Raw genomic sequence first — 26617 nt, 5'->3', positions numbered from 1 at the left:
AGCTCTCCAGGGGTGATGACCTGGGAGTAGATAATAGATCCAATAACATATCTATCCTAAGATATAGATGGATGACCTATTATATAGATATAAATGTAGATGTCTATCCATCTATATTTAACCATATTGATGGAATATCTCGAGGGATTGTTCATCCAACTGCATATCAGAGTTTGGACATTTACATCACAATCCCTCCTGCAACTGCATCTTCACCAGTTGCCTTTCCTGAGCCTCACCCTATTCCCTCTCTATTTTCCATTTAAGCAAAGCTGTCCCAAAGCCCTGGGATGGCTCGATCCTGAGGCTGAACCCCTAGGAATGATGATAATCTACCTAAAACAAATTCCTTAGTGGTTAATGAATTCTCATTCTGTCAAGCCCTTCCCTTTCTGAAGACTCTGAACCTCAGTTGTCAAGGTTTAAACCCTGTTTTCCATCCCTCTGCATTATGTCTTCAAGCTTCATTATTCAACTGAAACTGTTTTCTCCAAGGTTACCAATGATGTATTTATTTCCAAATCTAACAGCCTTTTCTCAAACCTCATTCTTCCTGACCTCTATTACCTCTGAAACTGTTAATCACTCCTTTCTCCTTAATATTCTCTAGGGTTTTTTGTGATACTACTCTCTCCTGGTTCTTTTCCTGTCTGACTGCCCTTCGCTCATTTAGTGGATCTTCATCTAGGTCAGGCCTAACTAACGTGGCTGTTCCCCAAAAGATCCAACATAGCCTTTTTCTCTTCTCCCCTTATACTATATTTTGCTTCATGACATTATCTGTTCCTATGGATTCAATCATTGTTATGCTAATGATTCTCATATCTATTTATCTAATCCCAGTCTCTTAATCTCAAATCTCAAACTGCCGAGTAGATATCTCAACCTGGAAGTTGTGTAGATATCTTAAATTCAAGATGTCCAAAGCAGAACTCACTATCTTTCTCTTAAATCCTTTCCTCTTCTGAACTTCTCTATTCCTTCGAGGTTATTACCATCCTCCCAGTTGCAACTTGGGTTTCATTCTTGACTCCTCACTATCTCTCATTCTCACACATCCTATCCACTTGCAAGTCCTGTTAATTCTACTTTTGTCATTTCAATCATATGTGTCCCTTTTCTCCTCTATTAGTATCCTGGAGTAGGATATCATCATATCATGTCAGAACTAGCCTGCTCGTTGGTCTCCTTGATTTATATCTTACCCCATTCCATTCCAAGTTCCACAAAGATGTCACATTAATCTTCCTAAAGTGCAGATATGACTATATTACCTTCCTGTGTTCAACAAGTTCAAGATCCTTATCATCCCCAGGGTCAAATATAAAATTTCTGTTTTGTGTTTAAATCCCTTCACAATCGATCCCCTTCTTCCCTTTCCAGTCTTCTAACTCCTTATTCTTCCCCTTACAATCCAGCAGTAATGGCCTTCTTGCTGTTCTTTTTTTTATTTTTTATTTTAATCATTTTCATTTAATATTTTAGTTTTCAACATTCATTTCCACAAGATTTTGAGTTACAAATTTTCTCCCCATTTCTACCCTTCCCCCCAACTCCAAGATGACATATATTCTGATTGCCTCATTCCCCAGTCAGCCCTCCCTTCTGTCACCCCACTCCCTACCACCCCCATCCCCTTAACCCCTTACTTTCTTGTAGGGCAGGATAGATTTCTATGCCCCATTCCCTATATATCTTGTTTCCCAGCTGTATGCAAAAAACAACTTTTTTTTTAAAGCAACTGCTTTTAAAACTTTGAGATCCAAATTCTCTCCCCTCTTCCCTTCCCACCCACCCTCCCTAGGAAGGCAAGAAATTCATCATAGATCACTCATGTATCATTATGTAAAACACTTCCACAACGCTCATGTTGTGAAAGGCTAACTATATTTCCTTCCATCCTATCCTGTCCCCCTTTATTCAATTTACTCCCTTGACCCTGTCCCCTTTTCAAAAGTGTTTGCTTTTGATTACCTCCTCCCCCATCTGCCCTCCCTTCTATCACCCCCCCCCCTTTTATCTCTTTCCTCCATCTCTCCTGTGGGGTAAGATACCCAATTGAGTGTGTATGTTATTCCCTCCTCAGGTCAAATCTGATGAGAGCAAGGTTCACTCATTCATTCCTTTTCACCTGCCCCCTCTTCCCTTCCAACAGAACTGCTTTCTTTTGCCACTTTTATGTGAGATAATTTACCCCATTCTCTCTCTCCCTTTCTCCTTCTCTCAATATATTCCTCTCTCACCCCTTAAATTTATTTCTTTTTTTAGATATCATCCCTTCATATTCAACTCATCCTGTGCCCTCTGTCTATATTCCCTTCAACTCCTGGAAAGGTCTCATGAATTACACATATCTTTCCATGTACGAATGTAAACAAAACAGTTCAACTTTAGTAAGTCCCTTATGATTACTTTCTTGTTCACCTTTTCATGCTTCTCTTGATTCTTGTATTTGAAAGTCAAATTTTCTATTCAGCTCTGGTCTTTTCACTGAGAAAGCTTGAAAATCCCTATTTTGCCTTGGAGCATTATACTCAGTTTTGCTGGGTAGGTGATCCTTGGTTTTAATCCTAACTCCTTTGACCTCCAGAATATCATATTCCAAGCCCTTCGATCCCTTAATAGAGAAGCTGCTAGGTCTTGTGTAATTTTGATTGTGTTTCCACAATATTCAAGTTGTTTTTTTTCTGGCTGCTTGCAGTATTTTCTCCTTGACCTTGGCGACAATATTCCTAGGAGTTTTCTTTTTGGGATCTTTTTCAAGAGGAGATCTGTGGATTCTTTCAATTTCTTTTTTACCCTCTGGTTCTAGAATATCAAGGCAGTTTTCCTTGATAATTTCTTGAAAGATGATGTCTAGGCTCTTTTTTTGATCATAGCTTTCAGGTAGTTCAATAATTTTTAAATTATCTCTCCTGGATCTATTTTCCAGGTCAGTGGTTTTTCCCATGAGATATTTCACATTGTCTTCCACTTTTTCATTCCTTTTGTTCTGTTTTATAATATCTTGATTTCTCATAAAGTCACTAGTTTCCACTTGCTCCAATCTAATTTTAAAGGTGGTATTTTCTTCAGTGGTCTTTTGGACCTCCTTTTCCATTTGGCTAATTCTGCCTTTCAAAGCATTCTTCTCCTCCCTCATTGGCTTTTTGGAGCTCTTTTGCCATTTGTGTTAGTCTATTCTTTAAGGTGTTATCTTCTTCGGTCTTTTTTTGGGTCTCCTTTAGCAAGTTGTTGACTTTTTTCATGGTTTTCTTGTATCACTCTCATTTCTCTTCCCAATTTTTCCTCTACTTCTCTAACTTGCTTTTCCAAATCCTTTTTGAGCTCTTCCATGGCCTGAGACCAATTCATATTTTTCTTGGAGGCTTTTGATGTAGGCTCTTTGACTTTGTTGACTTCTTATGACTGTGTGTTTACATCTTGTCACCAAAAAAGGAATCTAGAGTTTGAATTTGAGTCTCCGTTTGAGTCTGAGTTTATTTTCATTGCCTGTTCATGTTCCCAGCCAACTCTCTGACCCTTGAGCTTTTTGTCAGGACATATCCTGACTTGTAGAGTACAGGGTACTTTGTCCCAAGCTTTAGGGTCCAACCACTACTGTTTTCAGAGCTACTTCTACTCCACCATCACCCCAGGCCCTGTGACAGCAGCGCTGCTCCTCCCTCAAGAACTGCCAACTAGGACCGCAATACAGATCCAAGCAGGGTACAGCAAGAGAATCTGCCTTTGTGCTCACGAAGCGCTCCTTGCACTTCTGCTCTGATCCACTGCTAGAGTCCTCCCATTGTGAAAGCCAGGGACTCAGGAAGCAGCTGACGCTGAAGCTCTGGAAGCAGCCTCAGGAGCTTCCTGCTGCTGCCACCGTCACCACCACCGCCACCCCAGGGCTGGTGGCTGGACAGCTCTGAACTCGATGCCACAGTTTCCCTCTAACCTGCTCTTCGGTGTTTGTGGGTTGAAAAGTCTGGTAACTGCCACAGCTCACTGATTCATGGCCCCAAGGCCTGTTCTGGCTGGTTGACACGGGGTTTGGCCTGTCCTGGCACGGCCCACACCAGGCTGCACTCCGCTCCCAGCACTGTGTGATAGACCCTTCCCAGCAACCATCCAGGCTCTCCTGGGCTGGAGACCTGTTTTAGTCTGCTTTTTCGTGGGTTCCACAGCTCTAGAATTTGTTCAGAGCCATTTTTTTGCAGGTGTTTGGAGGGATTTGGGAGAGAGCTTAAGCAAGTCCCTGCTTTCCAGACACCATCTTGGCTCCACCCCCGCAGAGGTTCTTCACCCCCCTTGCTGTTCTTCAAACAAGAAATTCCATCTCCTGATTAGGAGCATTTTCTCTGACGGTCCCCATGCCTGGAATTCTCTCTCTCCTCATCTCTAACTCCTGCCCTTCCTGGCTTTCTTCATGTTCCAGCAAGAAACCCTTCTGGATCTCCTTTAATACTGATGCCTTCCCTCTCTGATTGTCCTTCATTTGTCGTGTATATATCTTGTTTGTACATGATTATTCTGCGTGTTGTCTCCCCCATCAGACTGTGAGCTCCCTGAGAGCAAAGACTGGTTTTATTGCCTTCTTTGTAACTTCAGGGCTTAGAAGAGTACTTAGTACATAGCAGACCCTTAATAAATGCTTATTGACTTGATATGTTGGTGAATAGGTATTTTTCACTGACTCTTTTCTTTTTCCCCATGTGGAAAATTAGGCGGAATTCTTTTGACATTTTTTTTTAAACATTTAGAAGATTACATTCTGGGCCTTGCTGCCCTGAGAATAATGTCAACTGCAAAAAGTGAACATCTAGAGGATATCATTTAGATCAGGACTTCATCATTGATTTGTACTCTATACTAGATCATCTCCACGCCAACAGTAAACACTTTTGACAAACATGTCCCTATCTTATTCCTCATCTGACATTAATATAATAGGAAGGTTTTTAAAACAAAATTATCTCACTTGTTACTTTTTTTTTTTTCTGGGAATGCTGTATGACCTTAACATATGCATGGAAGCTACCTTTAAGGTGTTATATTACTTTCCAAAATAAATTTTTTTTGTAGTCAACAAACAAAAAGCTCAGTATGTGGTATCTTGTGCTCACTGTGCCTTTCAAACAAATATACAGACTTAGGCTGATGTAGAACATAATTTCTGCAACCATGCCTTTTCTTTTGTTATACTTTCATCAAGAATGCCCTTGATAAAGGTGTAGGTTATTTCTCACAAAGGTTCTTCAGACTTGAGAAAATAGGCACATGGTTTGGTAGTTATTGATGTCCTCCTTGGTAGGAATAGTATTCATGATTTTAAAAATAATTTTTTTGGTATCTTCACCTTTCTAGAACACTGAGAATCAATCTCTAAATCCCCAGAAAAGATTGTCACCTTTAACAGAGGTCTCCTTTGACTCTCTCTGGTCTAATCCATCTAGCAGTTGCAAATTGTCTTTATTACTATCATATTTACTCTGTAATATGGTGAAACAGGGAATATACAATGTTAAAAGTCCAAACATATGTCCAATTATTGATAAATAGTGAAGAAGTTCATATTTAAAGTATAGATCATTAATATTTATTGATGTTCTCAAAACTACATCTTTTAGTCCCTTCTGACTCCTTTTCTGCTCTTAGTCAATGTTACTGAAGAAGCAGAAGGGTACAACAGAGAACATAATAAGCGTCATTTTCTATTTTTCTTTTGTTTTGTGTGTTGCCATAGTCAAAGAATTCATCATCTAGTGGCCTAGCTATTAGCGAAGGATAAGTCTCTCTGTTCTTAGCTAGATTTCTGGACAGCAGTCTATTATCAGGAACATACTTGAAGCCTGTTTAGCAGAACAGAATCTGCCACAGTTTGCACTACCTTGGCATAGTCCTGACAAACAGGAACATCTATATAATCAAAACAGAGCACAGGAGTAAGACTTTGTGGAGGCCCAAAACTTAGCCTTAAAAAAAAAAGTTAATTGCACTGCCAAGGCAGGCATTCATATGTAAATAATTAGGGGTCCTAGTTCACGGCAAGTTTAATGAGTCTAAAGTGGGACATCTCTGCTTAAATGAATGAAAAAGCATTTATTAAATATACACCCTGCGTCACGTATATATTTAAAAAAAATAACTACTAAGACTACATTAAGTTAGGTATAGGGACAGAGCAAAGAAATTAATGTTCCCAAGTACTCTGCATTGGTGAAACAACACTTGGGGTACGACATTCAGTTTGGGATGTCATGTTTTAGAAGTGACGTAGACAAACGGGAGCACACCCAAAGGAGGCTGAGGAAGATAACTGGTGGGTATGGAAAAATGTCATATGAGAAGGAACTGGAGATATATATTCTGAACAAGAGACCACATAGAAGAAATATGACAGTTTTATTCAAAGAGCAAGGATGTCATATATAAAAGAAGTCAGACAATTTATGTGGTTCCATAGAGTAAAACTAGAACCAATGGCTTTACAGTACAGGAAACAAGGCCTCGGCTCAGTATAAGAAACAACTTCAACACAACTAAAGCTGACAAAAATGAAAATAGCTTCCTGGTGAGACAGCAAGTTCTCTATTACTAGAAATTTCTAAGCTTACATGAAATAGTCATGGAGAGAACAAGCAAGCCTTACTACTTTCGAATTTATGAAAAAGATAAGAGATCTGAGGTAAGCAAATGATATATTAATGGTAAAATAATGACAAAAAATTTTACTATGTTAAAAATCTTCACATCAGATGTGTAACAATCAGTAAATGGGGGAATTTAAATATAGCTTTAAAACACTGTTAACTTTACAATGTTATTAATTTTGTAGAGCAGAAAGTCTATGCTATTAACTTGGTAAATAGTAAGAAAATAATAATTCCTATTGTAGACGTTAATACTATCTATATAAAATGAATTCACTGTGCTTACTGAATCTCCCTGGGGAAAACAAAAGTGAAGTTTCTTTATACCAAATACTGCTGTCAAAAGGAATACTTTCTATTATTTACAGTTAGAAACGTTATCAGATTATACTTGCCTCCTCTTCACTACTATTATCTTCTTTTTCTTTTTCATCTTCTTCTTCTTCTTCCTCCTCCTCTGCTTCACTGCTAGAGCTATCCTCTTTCAATTCAGTTTTCCAGTTACTGGGAACTGTTTTACTTTTATGAAATTCAAGTGCGTGGTCAAAAGCTATAAGAGAATCAGAACTAGTGATTATTTTAAAAATCAGAGACAATATGCCTAGATATATAAAAGGGTGATTTTTTTTTTTAAATCTAAGGATAAATTAGGTTCAAACATAGATGTGAGTTAAGGGTTATTTTAATGCTTTTAGTATGCTTATATAATAAAAAATTAAGAAGCAATACTATTCAGTCTAACACTCTGAACATTTTAGGAAAGAAATACATGATGGCAGTATTATCAAGGGTATGAACATTAGTTTTATCCATACTGTTATCAGAAAATTATTTACTAAATCCACAGAGTAGAAATTTTAGGGCAGATAATAAAATTATTAGTAAAGAAAGTGACATGATGGGTAAAATTAAATTATATATATACATACATATATACATACATACACATATATATACAGACACACAAAGACACACAAAGACACACACACACACACACACACACACACACACACACACACCATCAAGCCTGAATTAAGGCTATGCTAACAATTAGTCCAAATTAAAACAGGCACGGGGATTTGACCTTCCATAAGAAATCTATCAAACAATTTATGAAGTTACTTTTTGAGCTTCTCAGACAAACCATGTATCATGTTATTAAACTGGTAAGAAGACAAAGTAGATGCTCATTAACTGGGGAATGGCAAAATGAATTTTGGCGCATTAATTTAATGAAATATTACTGGGCTGTAAAAAATGAAGAATAGAATGAAGAAGCAAGGAAAAACTTATATAAAATTGTGGGGAGGAGTAAGGAGAGTCAAGAAAACAATACACACAATGTCTACAACAATGAAAACTGAAAGGGCAAGCAAAGTGGGACTTTTTATTGTTTCTTCTTTTGGAGGGCTTCTCAGCACTAAAGCAATCAAATGCCTTTGGGCAAGTCTTGCCTTCGTTTGTAGAAAGGCCCACACCCTTTTGCTAATTAGGTCACAAGAGGTAGGAAACACTTGAGAGGTATGAAACCCTTGGGAGATGTGAAGCCCTCGAGAGGTGTGAAGTGTTCTGACCTTGAAGAAGTGTGTGTATATCTATCTATCTATCTATCTATCTATCTATCTATCTATCTATCTATATGCTATTTGCTCTGTTTATATTTACTCTGATTGTAATTTCTGTTTGTATTTGCTCTGAAGTTCAGGGTGCTGGTTTTCCCCCCTGAACAAAGTGAATGATACATGTATGTTTAATTAAAGTGAGACTCTAAACCCTTTAAAGTTGCTTTCCTTAGAAAAGCAGATCAAAGAACCTGTGCTTGCAGCCCTCCTGTGTGCTAGTGTCATTAGTCTTACATAACTATCAGCTGCTAGCAACACTGTTGTTATACACACACACACACACACACACACACACACACACACACACACAAATCTGAAACGAGTATTGCAAAATTACAAAGAATAAGCATGGCTCTGAAAAGATATGAGAAGATACTTCTACACCTTTGCAGGGAAGGGAAAGGAAGGGAAGATGAGATGATGAGAAATTCATGAATGTAGTATACTGTACATACGTATTTGCAGACTTTTCTAATCTATTGATTAGTTTTGATAATTTTTCCCTCTCTTTTGACTTTAAAAATATCTGTTATATCGGGTGGCTCCACGGGGGTGGGAGGGAAGACAGAGAGGATTTATTTTTGTGATGTTAAAAAAATCAAAAGATACTATCAAAATTTATTTATAAACAAATTTGATAAACATGAATAAAAAGAAAATGTTTACTAAAATATTCAGAACAAATAAAGAACTGTTCGCTACAAACTGTATAACTTTCATTGAAAGTTACCTATTGTAGTATTTCGGAAAGGCAGATCAAATCATTAGCTCTAAATAACAAATCACTACCACATTCATCTCCTTTTCACTGACTCAAGAATACTTTTAAAGGCTGGGAAAAATGAGGTTGTAGTAGTACAGAAGATGCTATGAAATTCTTTCTTTCTACCTCCCACTATTTAATAGACTATCTTTCCTAATTTTGAAGTCAAAAAAAGTAGAAAGCATTTTGGAAAGCTTTGCTTTAAAAACAAAATAAAACAAAAACTATGCACATAAAATCAAATCTCATGCTATTTCTAAAACTGAACAATAGAGTCAAACATTTATCTATCTACGCAGATATGTATATAATTTTCAAAGATAAAGTCATTTTTAAAAGACAAAAATATTTAGTCTTTTAAAGTATTCTCATTTTTAAAATTACAAAATAATATAGTGTAAGATTATTCTTACTTACCTTGTTTTAATACAGCATCAGGTTTTGGTGAGGTTTCACTAGAAATTTCATGGACATCTTTTCTGGGGACTGAAGTACTATATATATATATATATATATATATATATGTATATATTTTTTAAATAGAGAAAAATATACTGGTTAGTTAGAGACTAGAAAACTGAAAGACTATAGAGACAAGAAAAACAAAGGTAGATATTTTTGACATTTACAATAAAAGTGTATAAGGGGTTTTTAGCCTTAAAGTGAGCGCATCCTAACAATTTGTGGGAGAATGTCAGAAAATATCACTCTGAAGTTAAAGCTAACAAGAGTAAACACAAAATGGATGACCTAGGCCACCTGAAAAAGTCAGGGTAACCCAACCTGAGAGATGTTTTGTAGATGTATGCTGCTGATAAAATTAGTGACCTCAGATTCCATCAAGGAAGCATAAATCTCAATATGAAAAGTGAGTTATAGTTTTAGACATTTAAATATGCTGATAATAAATGCTTATAGAGGGATTCTGTTATGCACTGAATATATATTTTTTTTTTGTTGTTGTTTTTTTGAGGGGGAAAGGCAGGGCAATTGGAGTTAAGCGACTTGCCGAAGGTCACACATGTAGTGTGTCAAGTGTCTGAGGCCGCATTTGAACTCAGGTCCTCCTGACTCTAGAGCCAGTGCTCTACTCACTGCATCACTTAGCTGCCCCTGAATATATTTTTAAAAAGAAAAAATATGATTTTTTTCCATTGAATTTCTATTACTGCATCTAAATTTTAATGATTAGTACTGTTCATTTTTGCAGTGACCTTCAAATTTTTTTGAAAGTACGTCTGTTTCAATAAACATTCTTTAAACATGTCCAGCACCAGGAGATATGGATGACAGAGGATAAGTAAGTTGGGGAGTAGAAGGAATTTCCCAATGCATCTGCTCAACTGCATCTTGTAGACACCCAGGCAAAGTAGTTAGATTAGGTTATAAACTGGCTGGTGAAAAGACAGCAATGGGAGGGTGGGAGTGTCAGTCAATCAGTCAGGTAAGTCAGTCAATAAGCATTTATTAAGGACAAACTAAGTGTGAAGTACTGTGCTAAGTGCTAAGATACAAAGAAAAGCAAGACAGCCCCAGCCCTGGAGGAACTCATAATCTAATGAGGTGTTAGGAGATAGTGAGTGAAGAACAAGTGTGGCTACATATGAAACAAGACCCATGACTATTGCATGGGTGGAATTTGACCCTTCTTCCTACCCCTTAATTGGTGGAACACATACTTCTTGGGGCTATGCCACTGGGGGATGGTGACTGGATCCAACTTGGGAGAAAGCTGCTCTGGACATCAATATTATCTTATTCAAGAGTCACTTTTAAAAATTATGGTTTAATATCTTAACAAGAAGGCTTAATTAGCTTTATGTGAATATCCATCTTTTCAGCAGCATCCACTTTAAATTTTTTATGCTTTCCATTCAATCTTCAATTCTATAATTTTGTGCCCTGAAGGGAATAATCTCTTGATTACAAAGCATGTTATATTCCTCATTCATTTATTCTAATTGGTACATTTATTAGTGTATATGTTTTAATCTCTCTCTATTAGTTAAGTTTTTTTTGAGGATAGAAACCACAATTATTTTTCTATCTCCAGCACTGCCACGTATATAAGTCATCAGTTTATTTAGTGTGAATCTGTCTCCAGGAGCTTAATTATTACTGGATGAAGCAATTTTATTTAAAAATCAAACTTCTGAACTTGTAAGGCTGAACATCAGAAAAGACTACTACCCTCAACAGTACAGATACCTTCTATAAGATTTAACCTTAAAAAAAGGTCAAACAGCTTGACTCTCTAAACATTTAATACTGTTGTTATTGATATTTTTAATAGCTATAGTTAGTATACCAGTTACTTCCCAAGAAAATCCCTACGAAAGTAGTCTCCAGAAAAATTTAAAGAAAATGTCTAATAAAGTAAGTTCAAGTGACAATACATGTCACTATCTACCTTTGAGACTTACTTTAAAAAAAATAACAGAAGGAGACATTCTTTAAATTTAATACTTTGAAACCAATCTGTAAAACTTATGTTTGGTCATCTTCTAGTGTCTTCATTATGTTATTAAAGTTATTGTGCACACTGTTCTTTTATGTAACTATTTAATTAAAACAAGCAAATACATAATGATTCAAAGTTCAACTATGAAAAAATTCTACACGAAAAATCATTCACAAACTAATATATATCCTACATAAAACATATTAAGCCTGATTGCAGAGGTCTCAAATTAGCAGTATACTCCAAACACTATAATTTCAGCCAACAGATGTCACTATAACCACTGAAAAGAACTTGAGATTATAAAGTCATATTTAGATATTTTATACAAGACAGAAAAAAATCCTGTTTATAAAAACCATATTAAAAATTTCAGCCATTCTTCAACATACTTATGTTGATCGTAATAAGTGAAGATAGCTAATAGAAAGCGATTTTAAAAAGGAAAACTAAAATCAAGCTAGAAGAGATACTTTGTGGCTAGATTAGATCATTAATTAATGGTTGTAAAATTCGAGCAACTCTCCTTTTCTTCTTTTGGGTTAAGTGGATAAAGAGTTGAAAAAATTATTTTTGCTAAACTTGAAATGAAATGTCACCCAAAACAGTAATATTGTTAGAAACAATTCAGCATGTTAATTAAATGCTATAAGAAATTGTATATAGAGTTTTTTGAATGTAATACAAATTTACTTACAATTTACCATCTTTGAAAGAGCGGACTAGAATATTGTCCTTCTTTACTGCAATATCATCACTGCAATCTGGGCAAACCACCTTTAAAACATAACACATAAAATATCAGAATTAAAATACATTAGATTTTTTTAAATTTACATATAAATATGCCAATTTGTCAAAGAAATGATCACTGATTTTAAATGGAGGAACTTGCTATATTTATTTATCTGGTCCTATCTCTCCTCTAGAGCTCTGCTTTATTTGGATTTTGGTTCAAGGTTATGTTTTTGCTTTCAAGAGGGGAGCTCTAGAATGAAAATTGAAACAAGACCTCAAGGTCTATACAAGAATGGAGAACTGAGTTGGAACTGTAACAAGGGTACAAATACACAAGAGGAATTCAAAATAAGGCTAGAAAAGGAAAAGACACATTTAAGATGAGAAATCAGAGAATGGATCATCTATCAGGGGTGGGGAACCAGCCGTCTCAAGGCCACATGTGGCCCCATAGGTCCTCAAGTGCAGCCCTTTGACTGAATCCAAACTTCACAGAACAAATCCCCTTGATAAAAGGTTTTGTTCTATAAAACTTGCACCCAGTCAAAAGGCCTCACCAGAGGATTATCTAAATTCTAGATAATTCCAGAATATCAGATTTTTCATATACTTTAATAAGTCCGACTCCTGAGCAAAACAAAAAAGTTTCTAGTAGTCATATGTGTATATGTGGCTGTGCATATATACATATATATATATGTGTGTGTGTGTGTATGTATATGTGTATGTATATATATATATAACATCTGTATGTTTTATACATGTGTGTGCATACATACACACATATATATTTTATTTTTATTTTTGAAGGGGGAAGGCAAGGCAATTGGGGGTAAGTGACTTTCCCAAGGTCACACAGCTAGTAAGTGTGTCAAGTGTCTGAGGCCACATTTGAACTCAGGTCCTTCTGACTCCAGGGCTGGTGTTCTAACTCACTGCGCCACCTAGCTGCCCCTTACACGTATATTTTTGAGTGTATATATACATGTATATGTATTGTTGTATATAGAAACACATATAAGGATACAAATGTGTAAAAATTCAATATACACTAGAACCTCTTAAATGGATTTATGATCTCAGAGTGTATACTGCCCCAGCCTATCAGTCAGTCAACTGTCAGACAATTTATAAAGTGCTAACTGCTGTGGATACCAAGAAATGTAAAAACAATCTCTTCTCTGAGGAATTAACATTCTAATGAGGAAGATGACATGTAAGTAAGTAGGCATATAAAAGATAAATACATAAAAAGCAGATGGAAGGTAATTTCAGAGAGGATGACACAAGCAGCTCAGGGTGAGTGGGAAAGGCCTCCTTCAGAAGCTGGGATTTGAACTGAAACTTAAAGGAAGCCAGGGAAATTAAGAGGTGGAAGTAATATGTTAAGGGCTTCACCAATGCAAATTATAACTTCTCCATTATAACTTCGTCATATTCTGTGTGATTCTCGTCCGTAAACCGTTTATACAAGCTCAGAGTAATATACTCCAGACCTTCAGTGTAATACTCTGAAGACCTTTTTTCATTAAAGTGTGAGTATGTGTGTGTGTACACACATACTGAGAAACACACACATATTCCCCATAAATCTGTACTCAAGGTATCTACCCTTTTAAAAAATACAAGTAATTTTAATTTTCCTGTGATTGTGATATTAAAATAAGGACCTCTGTGGAAGCAAGTAGCGAAAGTACTGGGCTGAGTTTTCTATCCATTTGGTCTTTAACATGTAGAGCAATCTCTTTCAAACTACTGTGGATTTTACTGAAGAGGCTTTGTAATACTTTTCAGGGCCCAGTGAAATTAGTATTGTGTTCTCTAAGAAGAGAAGTTGGCCAGCAAATACAAATCCTTTTATCATACTTCAAAGAAGTATTTTAAAATGAATATTTTTACACATCTAAGGTTGGCGTATGCCACTTGAACTTGATAGTATTTATCATTAAAAGGTATTTGGTAAAAACCAGTCTGGGTTCCATTTAAAGTTTAATTACTTGATATCTAAAGGACTTTGTTTTAAGGCAATATCACCTACAAGATGGTATGAATTAATGATAAAATAAGAAACCCAGGGTAATTATTAACGGCTGACACTTCCACAGAGCTTTAAGTTTTGCAAAGTACTTTACATACATTATCTCATTTGATTCTCACAACTGTAACACAGGTACTACTACTAACCCCTTTTTACAGATGAGAAACTGAAGCTCAGGAAGCCTAAGTAATTCACCCAGGATTAACATATATGATACTAAGTGTCAAAAGGACCACCAGGTGGTGCACTGGTTGGAGAGAAGGACCTGGAGTCAGGAAGCCTCCATTTCCCGAGTTCAAATCTTGCCTCAGACAGTTACTTAATAGCTATGTGACCCTGGGGCAAGTCACTTAACCCCGCTGGCCTCAGTTTCCTCATCTGTAAAACGTACTGAAGAAGGAAATGGCAAACCACACCAGTAACTTTGCCAAGAAAACCCCAAATGGGTTCACGAGGAGGAGGACACTACTGAAAAATAACTAAACCATAACTGTGAGAATTCAAATTAAAACCCCGTTCTGATTCCAAATCCAAGCATTCCGCCTACTCTTTCACTCTGCCTCTATGGACAATGTTATGGGCAAAACTCAAATGTACTTTTATTCCTATAACTTCAAGAAAATCTACTGGACTTTGCAAGAAACATTATATACAAATACAGGTAGTTACAGTAGCTAGGTGGTGCAGTGGAAAGAATGCTAGGCCCTTGGTCATGAAGACCTGAGTTCAAATCTGACCTCAGACACTTGTGTGACCATGGGGGCAAGATATTTGACTTTTGTTTGCCTCTGTTTCCTCATCTGTAAAATGGGGATAATAATAGCACCGACGTTGCAGGGTTATTGTGGGGATCAAATGAGAGATCCCTGGTAAGACTAAGACATAAAAATATAATTACTAATAGAACAAAGGGAGAAAATGAGGGCAGATTACACTAGCATTCAATGTTCCATCAAGTATGGTAAAAAGAATACTACAGCTGAAGATCAAGGGGACTGGTACTGAACAAACTTTTCTAGGGATCTTTGAGTCAGTGGAATCTCGTAAGATTTTCTGAACTTCAATAAAGTTTCAGGTAGAAAAATTTACCTTTGCTAATTTTCTTTTTCAAAAAATATAAAGAAAACATTGGTACAGTAGAAGGACATTGGCTGTACAATCAGAGGACCTGGGCTCAAATCCCATTTCTGATACTTATTACCTCTGTGACCTTAGGCAGGTCAATTTCCTAATATGCTAAATGAAATGGTTGGGACCTCTAAGGTCCCTTCCAGCTTCACATTTATGGTCCTGTGATCTTTTTAAACCAATTTAAAGCTTAGCATATTGATAATAAGAAATATTAGGTAACACAAGCAAGCATGTAATGAATAAAAGTTGCTAATTTGTTCATTACTAAACTTTTTAAGAATATCAGGGGTGGCGGAATACATTGTGTTCAGCATGTTGGTGAGTCATTTTCTATAGCAGGTTCCAATTTTTCTTCATGAAAACATCTATTCAGGCATTCTTAATAAAAATTTGTACAACAGGTGACTATCGAGATAGTTACTGTGTTTCCAATATGGGAAAGTTTATATGTAACAACATAAATACTTTTTTTCTCCCTAACACGAAGGAAATTTCCACTTATCAATACAGAAGAGTGAGAAAGATTGAGAAAGAAATAGTGAGAAAATTCTAACATTTCAACTGAAATTTTGAGGTTATTTATTCCTTCCACTTGTTTGGGAGAGGTAAAGATAACAACAATTTAAAATAAACTCAATGAAAAAATTCCCAGAAGGGGAAGCATACTTGCTTAAAGAAGCCAAGAGATGAGTAAATAAGTCACCTTCTAAATTATTTTGTTTGTCAAAAGGAGGTTCATAATTATCTACCAGGACCTTCCGACATCTCTATTTTCCTTAGTAAATACTGTACAGAAATAATATTTATAGCACCATTCTAATAGCTAATACCAGAGGCTTCTGAAAGTAAAAGCCAATAAATATAAATGGAGATCAATTTCAGAAAATATTCTTATTCTCCTTAAAATGAAAATTCCAAATGTATTTACACTAATGGAAGAATATTCTGGCCTTCAAAGTCACAAATGTAGAAAATATTTTGTAAAAGAGATATAAATGTTGATAAATGTAGAAGTAAAACTCTTGATTTACAAGAAGAGGTTTTAAATCTTACGCTCTCAAGACAAAAGTCCAGCTCCACTGTCTCTAATTTTTTGCATTTCAGAGTCAGTGGGAGGAAAGAAAATAACACAATGCAGTCTTAGCCACTGTTCAGAAAGCCTGTTGCTATTTAGCAACACAACCATAAGTAAATCATGAGTTAGATATAAACTATTTTACCATGCATACAAAGTAGGCTTAAGAATAGGGACAGTCACTTTTTTTCTTTGTAGCCCCAGTACTTAATACAGTGTTTTATACATAGTAGGTGTTTAATAAATGCTGATTGAACTGAAGTAAACTGAATGGCTGACCAGACAAAGAAAAGAAAGAGAAAAAAGTCATTATTTGTAATAAAGAGTTAATATATTTTAAGGAAATTAAGGGGAAAAAAGGATTCAAGTTCACATGTAAATTACAATGAAATTTCGATAAATACATTTAAGTCTAATTTGTATTTTATTCTTGATTATTGCTCCACTAAAACAAACCAAACCAAAATAAAACCTATGTGAACCAACTGGCATAAAGAATACTGTTCCCTACATCCTTCAAAGTGGTGCTATTTCCCCTCTGTATTTAGAAAACTGAAAATCAAACCCTTTTACATAAGTATACTCACCAGTGCTGGAAACCACAGAGTTTTCTTTTTATCCAAGCTTATATAGTCTACACATACAACTTTTCCTAGTAGCTCATCAATTTGTTTCCTATCATCTTCATCTTCATCACTGGAGGATGATGAAGATTCTTCCTCTGGACTATAGGAGAAAGATCATTTCATTTGAGACCTTCACATTTGATTTCCCCACAAGACATTTATAAACAATGATCATGTTAGGTTAATAAACTTTGGTATTTAAAAAAATTTGTATGCCCTTTCCACAAAACTGACAGAGCTCCCTAAAATCCCTAAAGCAAAAAAGAAAAAAAAAAAGGAAAAAAAAGAAAATAATAATAAGGTTAACATCATAAAAACCCTGTCAAGATTTTAAATAAAAAACTTTTTTTTAAAAGTATAACTTCAAGAAGCTTAAGGACCAACTAATTTTTTAGAATCTTTTGGCCACTATACGTTAGAAAGCACAAGTCTCGTATTTTGTAGACTACCTTTTAATAGGGTTCTTTTCTGCCATATGTCCTTAGGTTCGATGCTCTTCTCTTAACCCATGGTTCCATAAAACTACTCTGGCTATAGATGAAAAAACTACTCAGATTTCTTCAAAAACGGGAAGACAGCAAATGGACAAACCACAGAATAGTGGACTTGACTGTGCTGCTTACTTCTTGGCAGAGTGTTGGATTAAGAGTGCAGAACAAGGAATGCATTTTCTGCCATGGCTAATGTGTTGATTCTTTTTGACATTTTTTTTGCCATATCTCTGATTTATATCTGTGTGAGGAGCTTCCCATGAAGTACACTCTCTACCCAAAGCAGATCAGCATCTTATATATAGTCTTAGAGAGTCATGTGAGGTCCTGATGCTCATAATCACACAACAGTAGGTGGCAAAGACAGGATGTAAAGCCAGGCCTTCTTGATGTAGAAGTCACTTCTTTATCCATTGTGCCATTGTACTAATCTGCTTTAAAATAAATCCCTTTTGGGAGGGGGAGAATCATGTAGAAATGACAGTGAAATTTTTTAAAAGACTATTAATAAGACATTTAAAAATAATGAAAAAGATAGCATGTCAGACTAGCCTCATTTCTCTTTTTTTAAACAGAGTTACTGGATTGGTGGATGAAGGGAATCTTACAGATACACTTTAAAGCCTCTTAGATTTAAGCAATGACAGTCTCCCAAACTATTCTTGAAGACAAGATGGGAGAAATGTGTAAGTTTTATTATAGTTAGGTGAATTCAGAACTGGCTGACTGAGTAGTCTTTAATAGTTTGAGATCAATTGAAACAGTATCTACTAGTGGGTGCCAGGGATCTGTGCTTGGCTCTGGATTGTTTAACACTTTTATCAATGACTTTGATAAAAACATGAATGGAATTTTTATCAAATTTGCAATAAAGGTGAAACAGACAACAAAGTGCATGATCAAATCCAAAAAAGTCTAGAATGTATAGAAACTGGACTGAATATAATAAAATTAAATTTAGAATAGGAACTGGACATATGCTTTCATTAGTATAGGGACTTCTCAGTTAAGGTGCTTCCTCTACCAAGAAAAGTCAGCATGTTCTCAGAAACTTACAGTCTTAGAGAGCTGCCTCAGTAACTAAGAGGTTAGGTGATTTGCCCAGAGCCACAAAGCCTAACGTGTCAGAGGTTTAGGACTTGAATCAAGATCTTCCTTGCTTTGAGGCCAGGGGAAGGAATACGGTGAGTTTCAAGTGAAATTGAAAGGGGAGTGGGAGAGAAAAGGAACAAAGAAAGAGGAAGAGGATACAGAGAGACAGAAACAAACAGAAGGAGGGAGAGGGAAGGAAGGAAGGAAGGAAGGAAGGAAGAAAGGGAGGGAGGGAAGGAAGGAAGGAAGGAAGGAGGTAAGAAAGGAAGGAAGGAAGGAAAGGAGGGAGGGGGCAGAAAGGAAGGAGGGAAGAAGGCAGGAAGGAAGGGAGAAAAGGAGAAAGGAAGGGAAAGAGGAAGGGAGGGAGGAAGGAAGGAAGGAAGGAAGGAAGAAGGGAGGGAGGGAGGGAAAGGATCCACCTAACTCCAAGTACAAAATCAGGTATATTCAAGGTGGTCACTACAGTTCCTAGATAAGAGTAAAGTTGGATGACCTCAACAGTTATGAGTACTGGTTTATTCTTACAGGCAGTTACCATGGACTCACTTATTTTTAGCAGGAGAGAATCAATGTTTACTAAAAAAAAGAAATTTAATGGGGATAAATATAGTCTTATACTTGGGTTCAAAAAATCAACTTCCTAAGTACATGATGGTAGAAGTATGGCTAAAGTACTTTTAATCTGAAATGGGGGGGCTCGGCGGGGAGGGGTGGTGCATGCTTTAATGGACTGTAAACTCTCATATCTAACCAATTCTCTCTATTTAACCAGATATCACCTTAATTCAAGCCCTAAACAATTCCTGCCTAGATTATTGCAAGCTACCCATAACTGGTCTCCATTGTCTCAAGTCTATCCTTATTCTGGTCTAACCTCTAAACTTCCGCCAAAGTTATGTTCCTTAAATACAGATCTGACAACACCATTCTCCTCAATAAATACTAACAGTTCCCTATTTCCTCTAGGAAAAACCATAAACTCCACTGTTTAGCTTTTAAAGTCCTTCATCCCAAGGCCCCAGTCTATCTTTTGAGCCTCCATAGTATATTTCTCCCCCTTCAGTACTTTGCTACCCAGCCAAACTGCCCTTTTCTCAGTACCTTATCATACCCAATCTGTAGGGCCTTTGAAATGATCCACTCCCCCGCCCCCCGATGCCTAGAATGGATTTCTTTTTCACATCTACTGCCTCTTCATATGGATTTCCTCAGCTTAAGTACTACCTCTTACATGAAGCCCTTCCTGAACCCAACTGCTAGTGCTCTCACTTTCAAACTACTTTGTATACTATACTATCTCTATACTGTCAGAATCTAAGTACCTTGAGGGTAGGGATTGTTTCATTCTTTCTATGTATATATATCCTTGATGCCTTGTGCCTGGCATGAAGTAGGGTCTTAATAAAGGAGAGTTTACTGACTGTGGAGGATATCCTATTGTATCTTCTTCAAGTTCAGTTAACAACTGTAGTAGTATGTTCAATTCTGGATGCCACATATTCAGGATCTAAAGCCTCTGGAGAATGTCCAAAGGATAACCCTCAGTATGGTTGCAGGGCCATGGGACCACACCATATCAGATCGGTTGAAGAAACTGGAAATGTTTAGCCTACAGAAAAGACTCTGGAAGGTGAGAAGAGAGTACACATGACAACACTCTTCAGGTACATGATGTGTTGTCATGTGGAAGAAGGATTAGACTTGATCTGCTTGCCTCTAAGTAGAACTAGGACTGGCACTTCAAAGAGGAAAATTTAGACTTGCTTTTTGGGGAGGCTGTGAATTGCCCCTCACTAGAAATCTTGAGGCAAAGGATGGATGACCACTTGTCAAATATGTTGTTGAGGGGATGGATTCTTGTTCAGGTATAGAGTGGCCTACACAATCCCTAAGATTCCCTAAGATTCCTTCCAACTCAGGTTCTGTGAATGAGTGAGTGAATGAATGATGCATTTAAATAGCACTTACTAGGTGCAAAGCACTCTGTTAAGCATAAGGGATACAAAATGAAAATTAAGTCAGCCTCTGGTCTCAAGAAGCTCATAGTCTAATGGGAGAAGACAACATATATGGAAGGTTTCAGCTAAAAGTCAGATGGAAAAGTCCCACAGGTCTTAGCGTACAAGACAAAAGCAGGCAAGTTGTATCTTTTCTTAAATGTAATACCTTTTTCAAAAATGTCATTTCTGGGGCAGCTAAGTGGCGCAGTGAGTAGAGCACTGGCCCTGGAGTGGGGAGTACCTGAATTAAAATCCAGCTTCAGACACTTGACACACGTACTAGCTGTGTGACCCTGGGCAAGTCACTTAACCCCAATTGCCCTGCCTTCCCCCCTCAAAAAATGTTATTTCCATTGATAAGTTCATATCTATTTCTAATGCTGAACTATATGACAATTCCAAAGACTTTGGGGACAAGAGCTTTGTTTTCTGGGTCTTCAGTAGTTATGGCTGTAGCACCTACAGGAGTAGGTGCAAGGCTGCATTTCAGCAGGAGCTGCCTCCCTAGATGAGCTTGAGTTCAGGGTCCTGGATTATCTCCATTAGGGTCTGAAAGGATATGGTGGTCAATAGTGGTAGATTCCAAATCTGCCCAGCTCATGCTACCTCTATAGCTCTCTGGCAGCTGAGTGGAGGATGGACTGGAATGCAGACCACTGTAGTAGTCCAAGTGTGAGGGGATGAAATCTTGTACCAGGATAGCAACTATAACAGAGTACAAGTTCGCCTCTGTTTGCTCCATGGATTCTTCTTTCAGACCTCAAAAGATCTGTCCACTTCCCTTCTCTCTCAACACACTCTCCTCAATTATTTCATCAACAGTCAACCAATCAATATGTATTTATTAAATGCCTAATGTGTCCAGCATTGTCTTACGGAGTGTGGATCCAAAGACAAGAGTGAAAAAGTCTCCATCTTCAAGGAATTTCTATGTACGTGAAGATAACATGCATATATACAGATATATATACAAGAGCAAGGAGATGATTTGGAAGTCCTGAAGTGGAGGCATTAAGAAAGCCTCCATGTTAAAGAACCAAATGAGATAATTTATGTAAAGTGCTCACTAAACCTTAAGGTGTTATGTAACTGCCAGCTCTGAAACACACTAAAGTCTGTGAAAAGGGAGGGCACTGCAGGCAAAAGGAACAGCCTGGTTGTGCAAAGGCAAGAAGAAAAAAAAATGGAGTGCTGTACATGACCAGCTCTTTGCTAATTTCTTTGTTTCAACTGATAGCTCCATAATTCTCCCAGTCACCTTTCCCTCAATCTGTGTTCAAATCCTGTTTACTTCTATAATACCCCTCTCACATCTTCACCCTTCACCCTTCCAATCTCACTGTTATTACTCCAAGTTTGTGTTCTCTTGTCTGAACTACAACATACAACAGCCTCTTACTGATGAGTGTAAATTCTTTGAAAATGCAGGCACATGTTATTTTTCAATTCTGTATTCTCAGACCCTAGGAAATGGCCTTGCATGCAGGTGTTTAATATATATTTCTGTATTATATTATATTCTAAAGAAATGTATCAAACTAAAAAGGGGGCAACTTAAAAGTGCTGCCCTGTTCAGTAAAAGACTAGGATGAAGAATTGTTTGATTTTATTTACTTTTAACTTTGAAAAACAAGTACTTGTTCTTTGTCATTACTTCTCTTTTAAAAATATTTTATTTTTTTCCCAATTACACATGGACAATTTTAACATTCATTTAAAAAAAATCTTGAATTCCAAATTTTCTCCACCCTTTCCTTACCTCCCCTGTCCCTGAGACAATAAGCACTTTGATATAGGTTATATATGTGTAATCATGCAAAATATGTGTCTGTATTAGTCATTCATCATTATTTTTTTAAAAATATCAAAAGTGGAATGTAAGTGAGGTCTTTTGTATTGCCAACTTGGACTATAATCAAATCTTAATCCTGAAGAATTCACATTCAATATCAAAGAAAATTAAGAGATTTCACAACTGATAGTGCCAAATACCTAAAATAGTATATAACAAAATTAATTAATGGATGGTGTTCCTCAAAGGAATGTCTTTTGTGAGAAGACTGAAATTGAATGATTTCACTAAACAGAGTAGTTAGTTTAATGGATCTGTTATGACAGAAGCAAGGTGACCCAATAGAGTCCAGAGAGTGCTGGACCTGTAGTCAGGAAGACTTGAGTTCAAATACGACCTCAAATATTTACCAGATGTGTATCTATGATAAAGAGAACTCAAGGAAGGCCCCAGCACATTATGTAGAACCACTCCCATCCCCGATCCCAAATCCTTTCCACCCCTCAGGGCACACTTATAGAAGACAGGGAACAGAGGTACAGAGGAGATGAGTTATGATCTATATAACTAGAGGGGAATGCCTACATCTATGAGATCAGAGTTTCACTTTAGTAACAGTAAAGGAAATGAGATCTACTCACCTAAGTCATCCATTCTAAAAATAGTAATTAAAGTATCTAATTTTTTAATAAATGTCTTAAAATACTGGCAATACTACTAAAACAAAGTACTGCCTAATGTTCACAGCATGACAGGTTTTTAAGAAGAAAATCTTTCAAATTTTTTTTAGTTAATTTTTTCCTCTGGATAGAATTCAATATTAAAATGTCATGTCCACAATGACAGCATTAATAAATACACTTTGAGATTTGCAAAGCACTTTACCTATGTTATCTCTTTTGGTCCTCACAACAATCCAGGAAGGTAGGAGCTACTAGTATCCCCACTTTATAGATGAGGCTCACTGAGGTTAAAATGATTTGCCTATGGTTACACAATTAGTAAATGTTTCAGAAAGAATTTAAACTCAGATCTTCCCAATTCCAAATCCAGCGCTCTATCCATTGTGCCACTCAGCTGACTCATGAAGAATAATGCCAAGAGAAAAACGAATAAGCATAACCTCAATATACAAAGCTACTAAAAAAGGATTAACCCAAATTAAGAATAAGTTACCTACCAAGAAAAATATTTAGCTAATAATTTGACAATAATTTTAAATTTTTAGAGTTGTTAAGAGGAAGGGGAACAAATTCCTAAGCTTGATTAATTTACAGACAGCATCTTCAGGATAGAAGAGGGGCAAATGACCAGAGTAACAGACATTAAAACTGAATATTTCATTAACAAATGTAAGAAGCTTTCCATTTTCTCCATCTATTAAAATTACTTTTTTATTGATAAAATTAAATTATGAAATATTAAATTTATATTAGACTAATTTGGAGTAAGGATTGAAACCTTGTTTCTAAACAATTTTCTAGACCTTTAATAATTACTTAATAACTAGTTCCACAAACTTGTTCACATATATTTACAGTTAATAATTAAATGAAAATTAACACAATATGTATAAATAGAAATCAATTCTGCTACAATTAATGCTTATTTAAAAAATGAAACAAACTTACATATGATTAGATCTTCTTCCTCTGTTTGTTTTTTTTCCTATGACTGGTGTGCCAAAATGTTCAGGATTGGTAAGTGGAAGCTGGTCTAAAGTCTATGAACAAGAACACAAAATGGTTGGGGGGAAAATAACAAGTTACTACCATGCAAGATTAGGTATCCAATTCATTTAGCAATACTGCTAAATTAAACAAATTTCTAGGAGTTTATATTCCAATGGGGGAGATTCACCATTCCCCTTGAATAGTCTCCCCTGCTGGAATATAAACCCCTTAAATCCAGGGACTGCCTTTGCTTCTGCATTTGTACCTCTAGTGCTTAGCACAATGTTTGGCAATATTCAGTACTTAATAAATGCCTGCCTCTCTCCTTTACCCTTTTACTCTCTCCCTCCTCTGTAAGTTCCTTGAAAATAGGGACTATTTCCCTTTCATCTTTGTGTCCTTAGCACTTAGGAATGGAGTCTAATAAATATTAAGCATTTAATAAATGCTTAGAGATTAATTAAAAAGTGTCCTAATTAGTTTCCCTGCCTCAACTCTCTCTCTTTTCTAATTCATCTTCCACATGGTCAGGTATTCAAGACCTTTAGTGATTCCCCATTACCTCTACAATCAAACATAAGCCCTTCCATTTAATACTTCGAACCATCATAATTTGGCCTAGCCGACTTTTCCAGACTCATTACAAATTACTCTCTTTTCATGCTCTCCTCAGTTTAGCCAAACTTGTCTTCTTATTCTTCACAGACAACAGACACTTCACCAGCAATTTCCATGCTTTTACACCAGCTGTCTCTGAAGCCTGGACTTCACTTCTTCCTCACTTCTACCTCTTAGGATCCTTTGTTTCCTTCTAAACTCAAGTGCCACCTTCTATATAAAGCCTTTCTTGATAAATTCAGCTTTCAGTGCTCCCTTCCAATGACCTCATCTTTATTTTGCATGTAAATACATAAGATGTATATGTTACCACCCCTGATAAAATGTAAGCTCCCTTAGGGCAGAAATGGTTTCATTTTTGTTTTTGTATCAAACACCTATATATAGTATGCCTTAGATAAACAATAGTTGGCGTTCTAGTGAGCAACTAGTGAGCAACTACGCCCAAAGGACTATAAAACTGTGCATACCCTTTGACCTGGTAATACCACTACAGGTCTGTATCCCAAAGAGATTTTAAAAGGCTGGGCAGGGGAAGGGGGCAGAGAACACAACACACCAAACAAGCTCCTTTGCCCCTGCAGGAGACACAGCTAAAGGGAGATCCCAGCCTAAGGGGGCGTGGTTTCCCTGCAAGGAAGAAGAGCACCCCCCCCCCCCACCAAGGGAGACAATCAATTAAGGGAGAGGGCTGCTCAAGGGAGATAGCTTCTTAAGGGAGACATCCACTAAGGGATATGCCCTTTAAGGAGGACAGCATCCAATTAAGGAAGATGCTCCCCAAAAAATTCTTTTAAAGAAAAAACAAGTCTTGTAACAAAGATGCATCATTATTTAAGACAAATTCCCAAGCTGGTCTTATCCAAAACTGTCAGTCTCATTTTTCATATTTAGTCCATCACCTCTCTGTCAGGAGGTAAGTAGCATCATTCCACCATAATCGTGATACTAATGATCCTTGTTCATATTAGAGCCTCTAACTGAAGGTGTTATTCAGGGTTCTATCCTGGGTCCTCTTCTGTTTTTCCTCTATACAACTTCACTTGCTGATCTCATCAGCTCCCTGTTTTCCCTCAATACTTCACTTGTTGATCTTATCAGCTCCCATGGATTTAATTACCATCTCTATGCCAATGATTCTCAAATCTCCCTTTCCTGCCCTCCAATATCAAATCTCCAACTACCTTCATCTTCAACTAGGTGTCCAACAGACATCTTAAACTCAGTATGTCCAAAACACAACTCATTATCTTTCCCCCTAAATCCTCCCACCCTCCTGGAAGTTTCCCTATTACTATAAAAGGCAACACCATCCTCCCAGCCCCAAGGGTTTTAAACCTAGGAATAATTTTGGATTCCTCACTATCACCTCACTTACATCCAAATTGTTGCCAAGGCCTATTTCACCTCTGCAACATCTCTTGAATGTGCACCTTTCTCTCCTCTGACACCGCTACTGCCACCACTCTAGTGCAGGCCCTCATCACATCACTCCTTGATTATGTTAATAGCCTGATGTGGGTTCGCCTGCCTCAAATCTCTCCCCTCTCCAATCCCTTCTCCATTCAACCAGTAAATCAATTTTCCTAAAATGAAGGTCTGATCACAACACACCCCTCCCTCCCTCAATAAACTCCAGTGGCTTCCAACTGTCCCAGGAGAAATACAAAACTCTTCATAACTTAACCCCCACTCCTAATTTTCCAGTCTTCTTATGTCTTAGTCCCTGATATGTACTCTTCGATCCAATGACACTAGCTTCCTGGCTGTTCCAAAAACAGGCATTTTGGCTCCAGGCATTTTCTCTGGCTGTTCTTCATGCCTGGAACACTCTTCCTCCTCCACTCCAACAAATGACCTCCCTG

The 26617-nt window shown here is 36.8% G+C and overlaps 1 protein-coding gene across 4 annotated transcripts in view; it reads right to left on the bottom strand.

Moving 5' to 3' along the window:
- The window catches only part of ARID4B (AT-rich interaction domain 4B), a 207869-nt gene that overhangs the window by 72410 nt on the left and 108842 nt on the right, over window positions 1-26617 (bottom strand). For all 4 annotated transcript variants that reach the window (XR_005010261.1, XM_036757705.1, XM_036757707.1 and 1 more), the window contains exons 7-11: window positions 24093-24184; window positions 17048-17186; window positions 12176-12255; window positions 9435-9511; window positions 7028-7182 (exon numbers count right to left, since the gene is read on the bottom strand). Coding sequence is in view for 3 of the 4 variants with exons in the window: in XM_036757705.1 (XP_036613600.1) it covers window positions 7028-7182; window positions 9435-9511; window positions 12176-12255; window positions 17048-17186; window positions 24093-24184 (543 nt within the window). In the remaining variant the exon portion in view is untranslated. The remainder of the gene's footprint in view (window positions 1-7027; window positions 7183-9434; window positions 9512-12175; window positions 12256-17047; window positions 17187-24092; window positions 24185-26617) is intronic.

The sequence above is a fragment of the Trichosurus vulpecula genome, chromosome 4 (assembly GCF_011100635.1).
Source record: "Trichosurus vulpecula isolate mTriVul1 chromosome 4, mTriVul1.pri, whole genome shotgun sequence".
NCBI classification, from domain to species: Eukaryota; Metazoa; Chordata; class Mammalia; order Diprotodontia; family Phalangeridae; genus Trichosurus; species Trichosurus vulpecula.
This window is presented reverse-complemented; position numbering and strand designations above follow the sequence as displayed.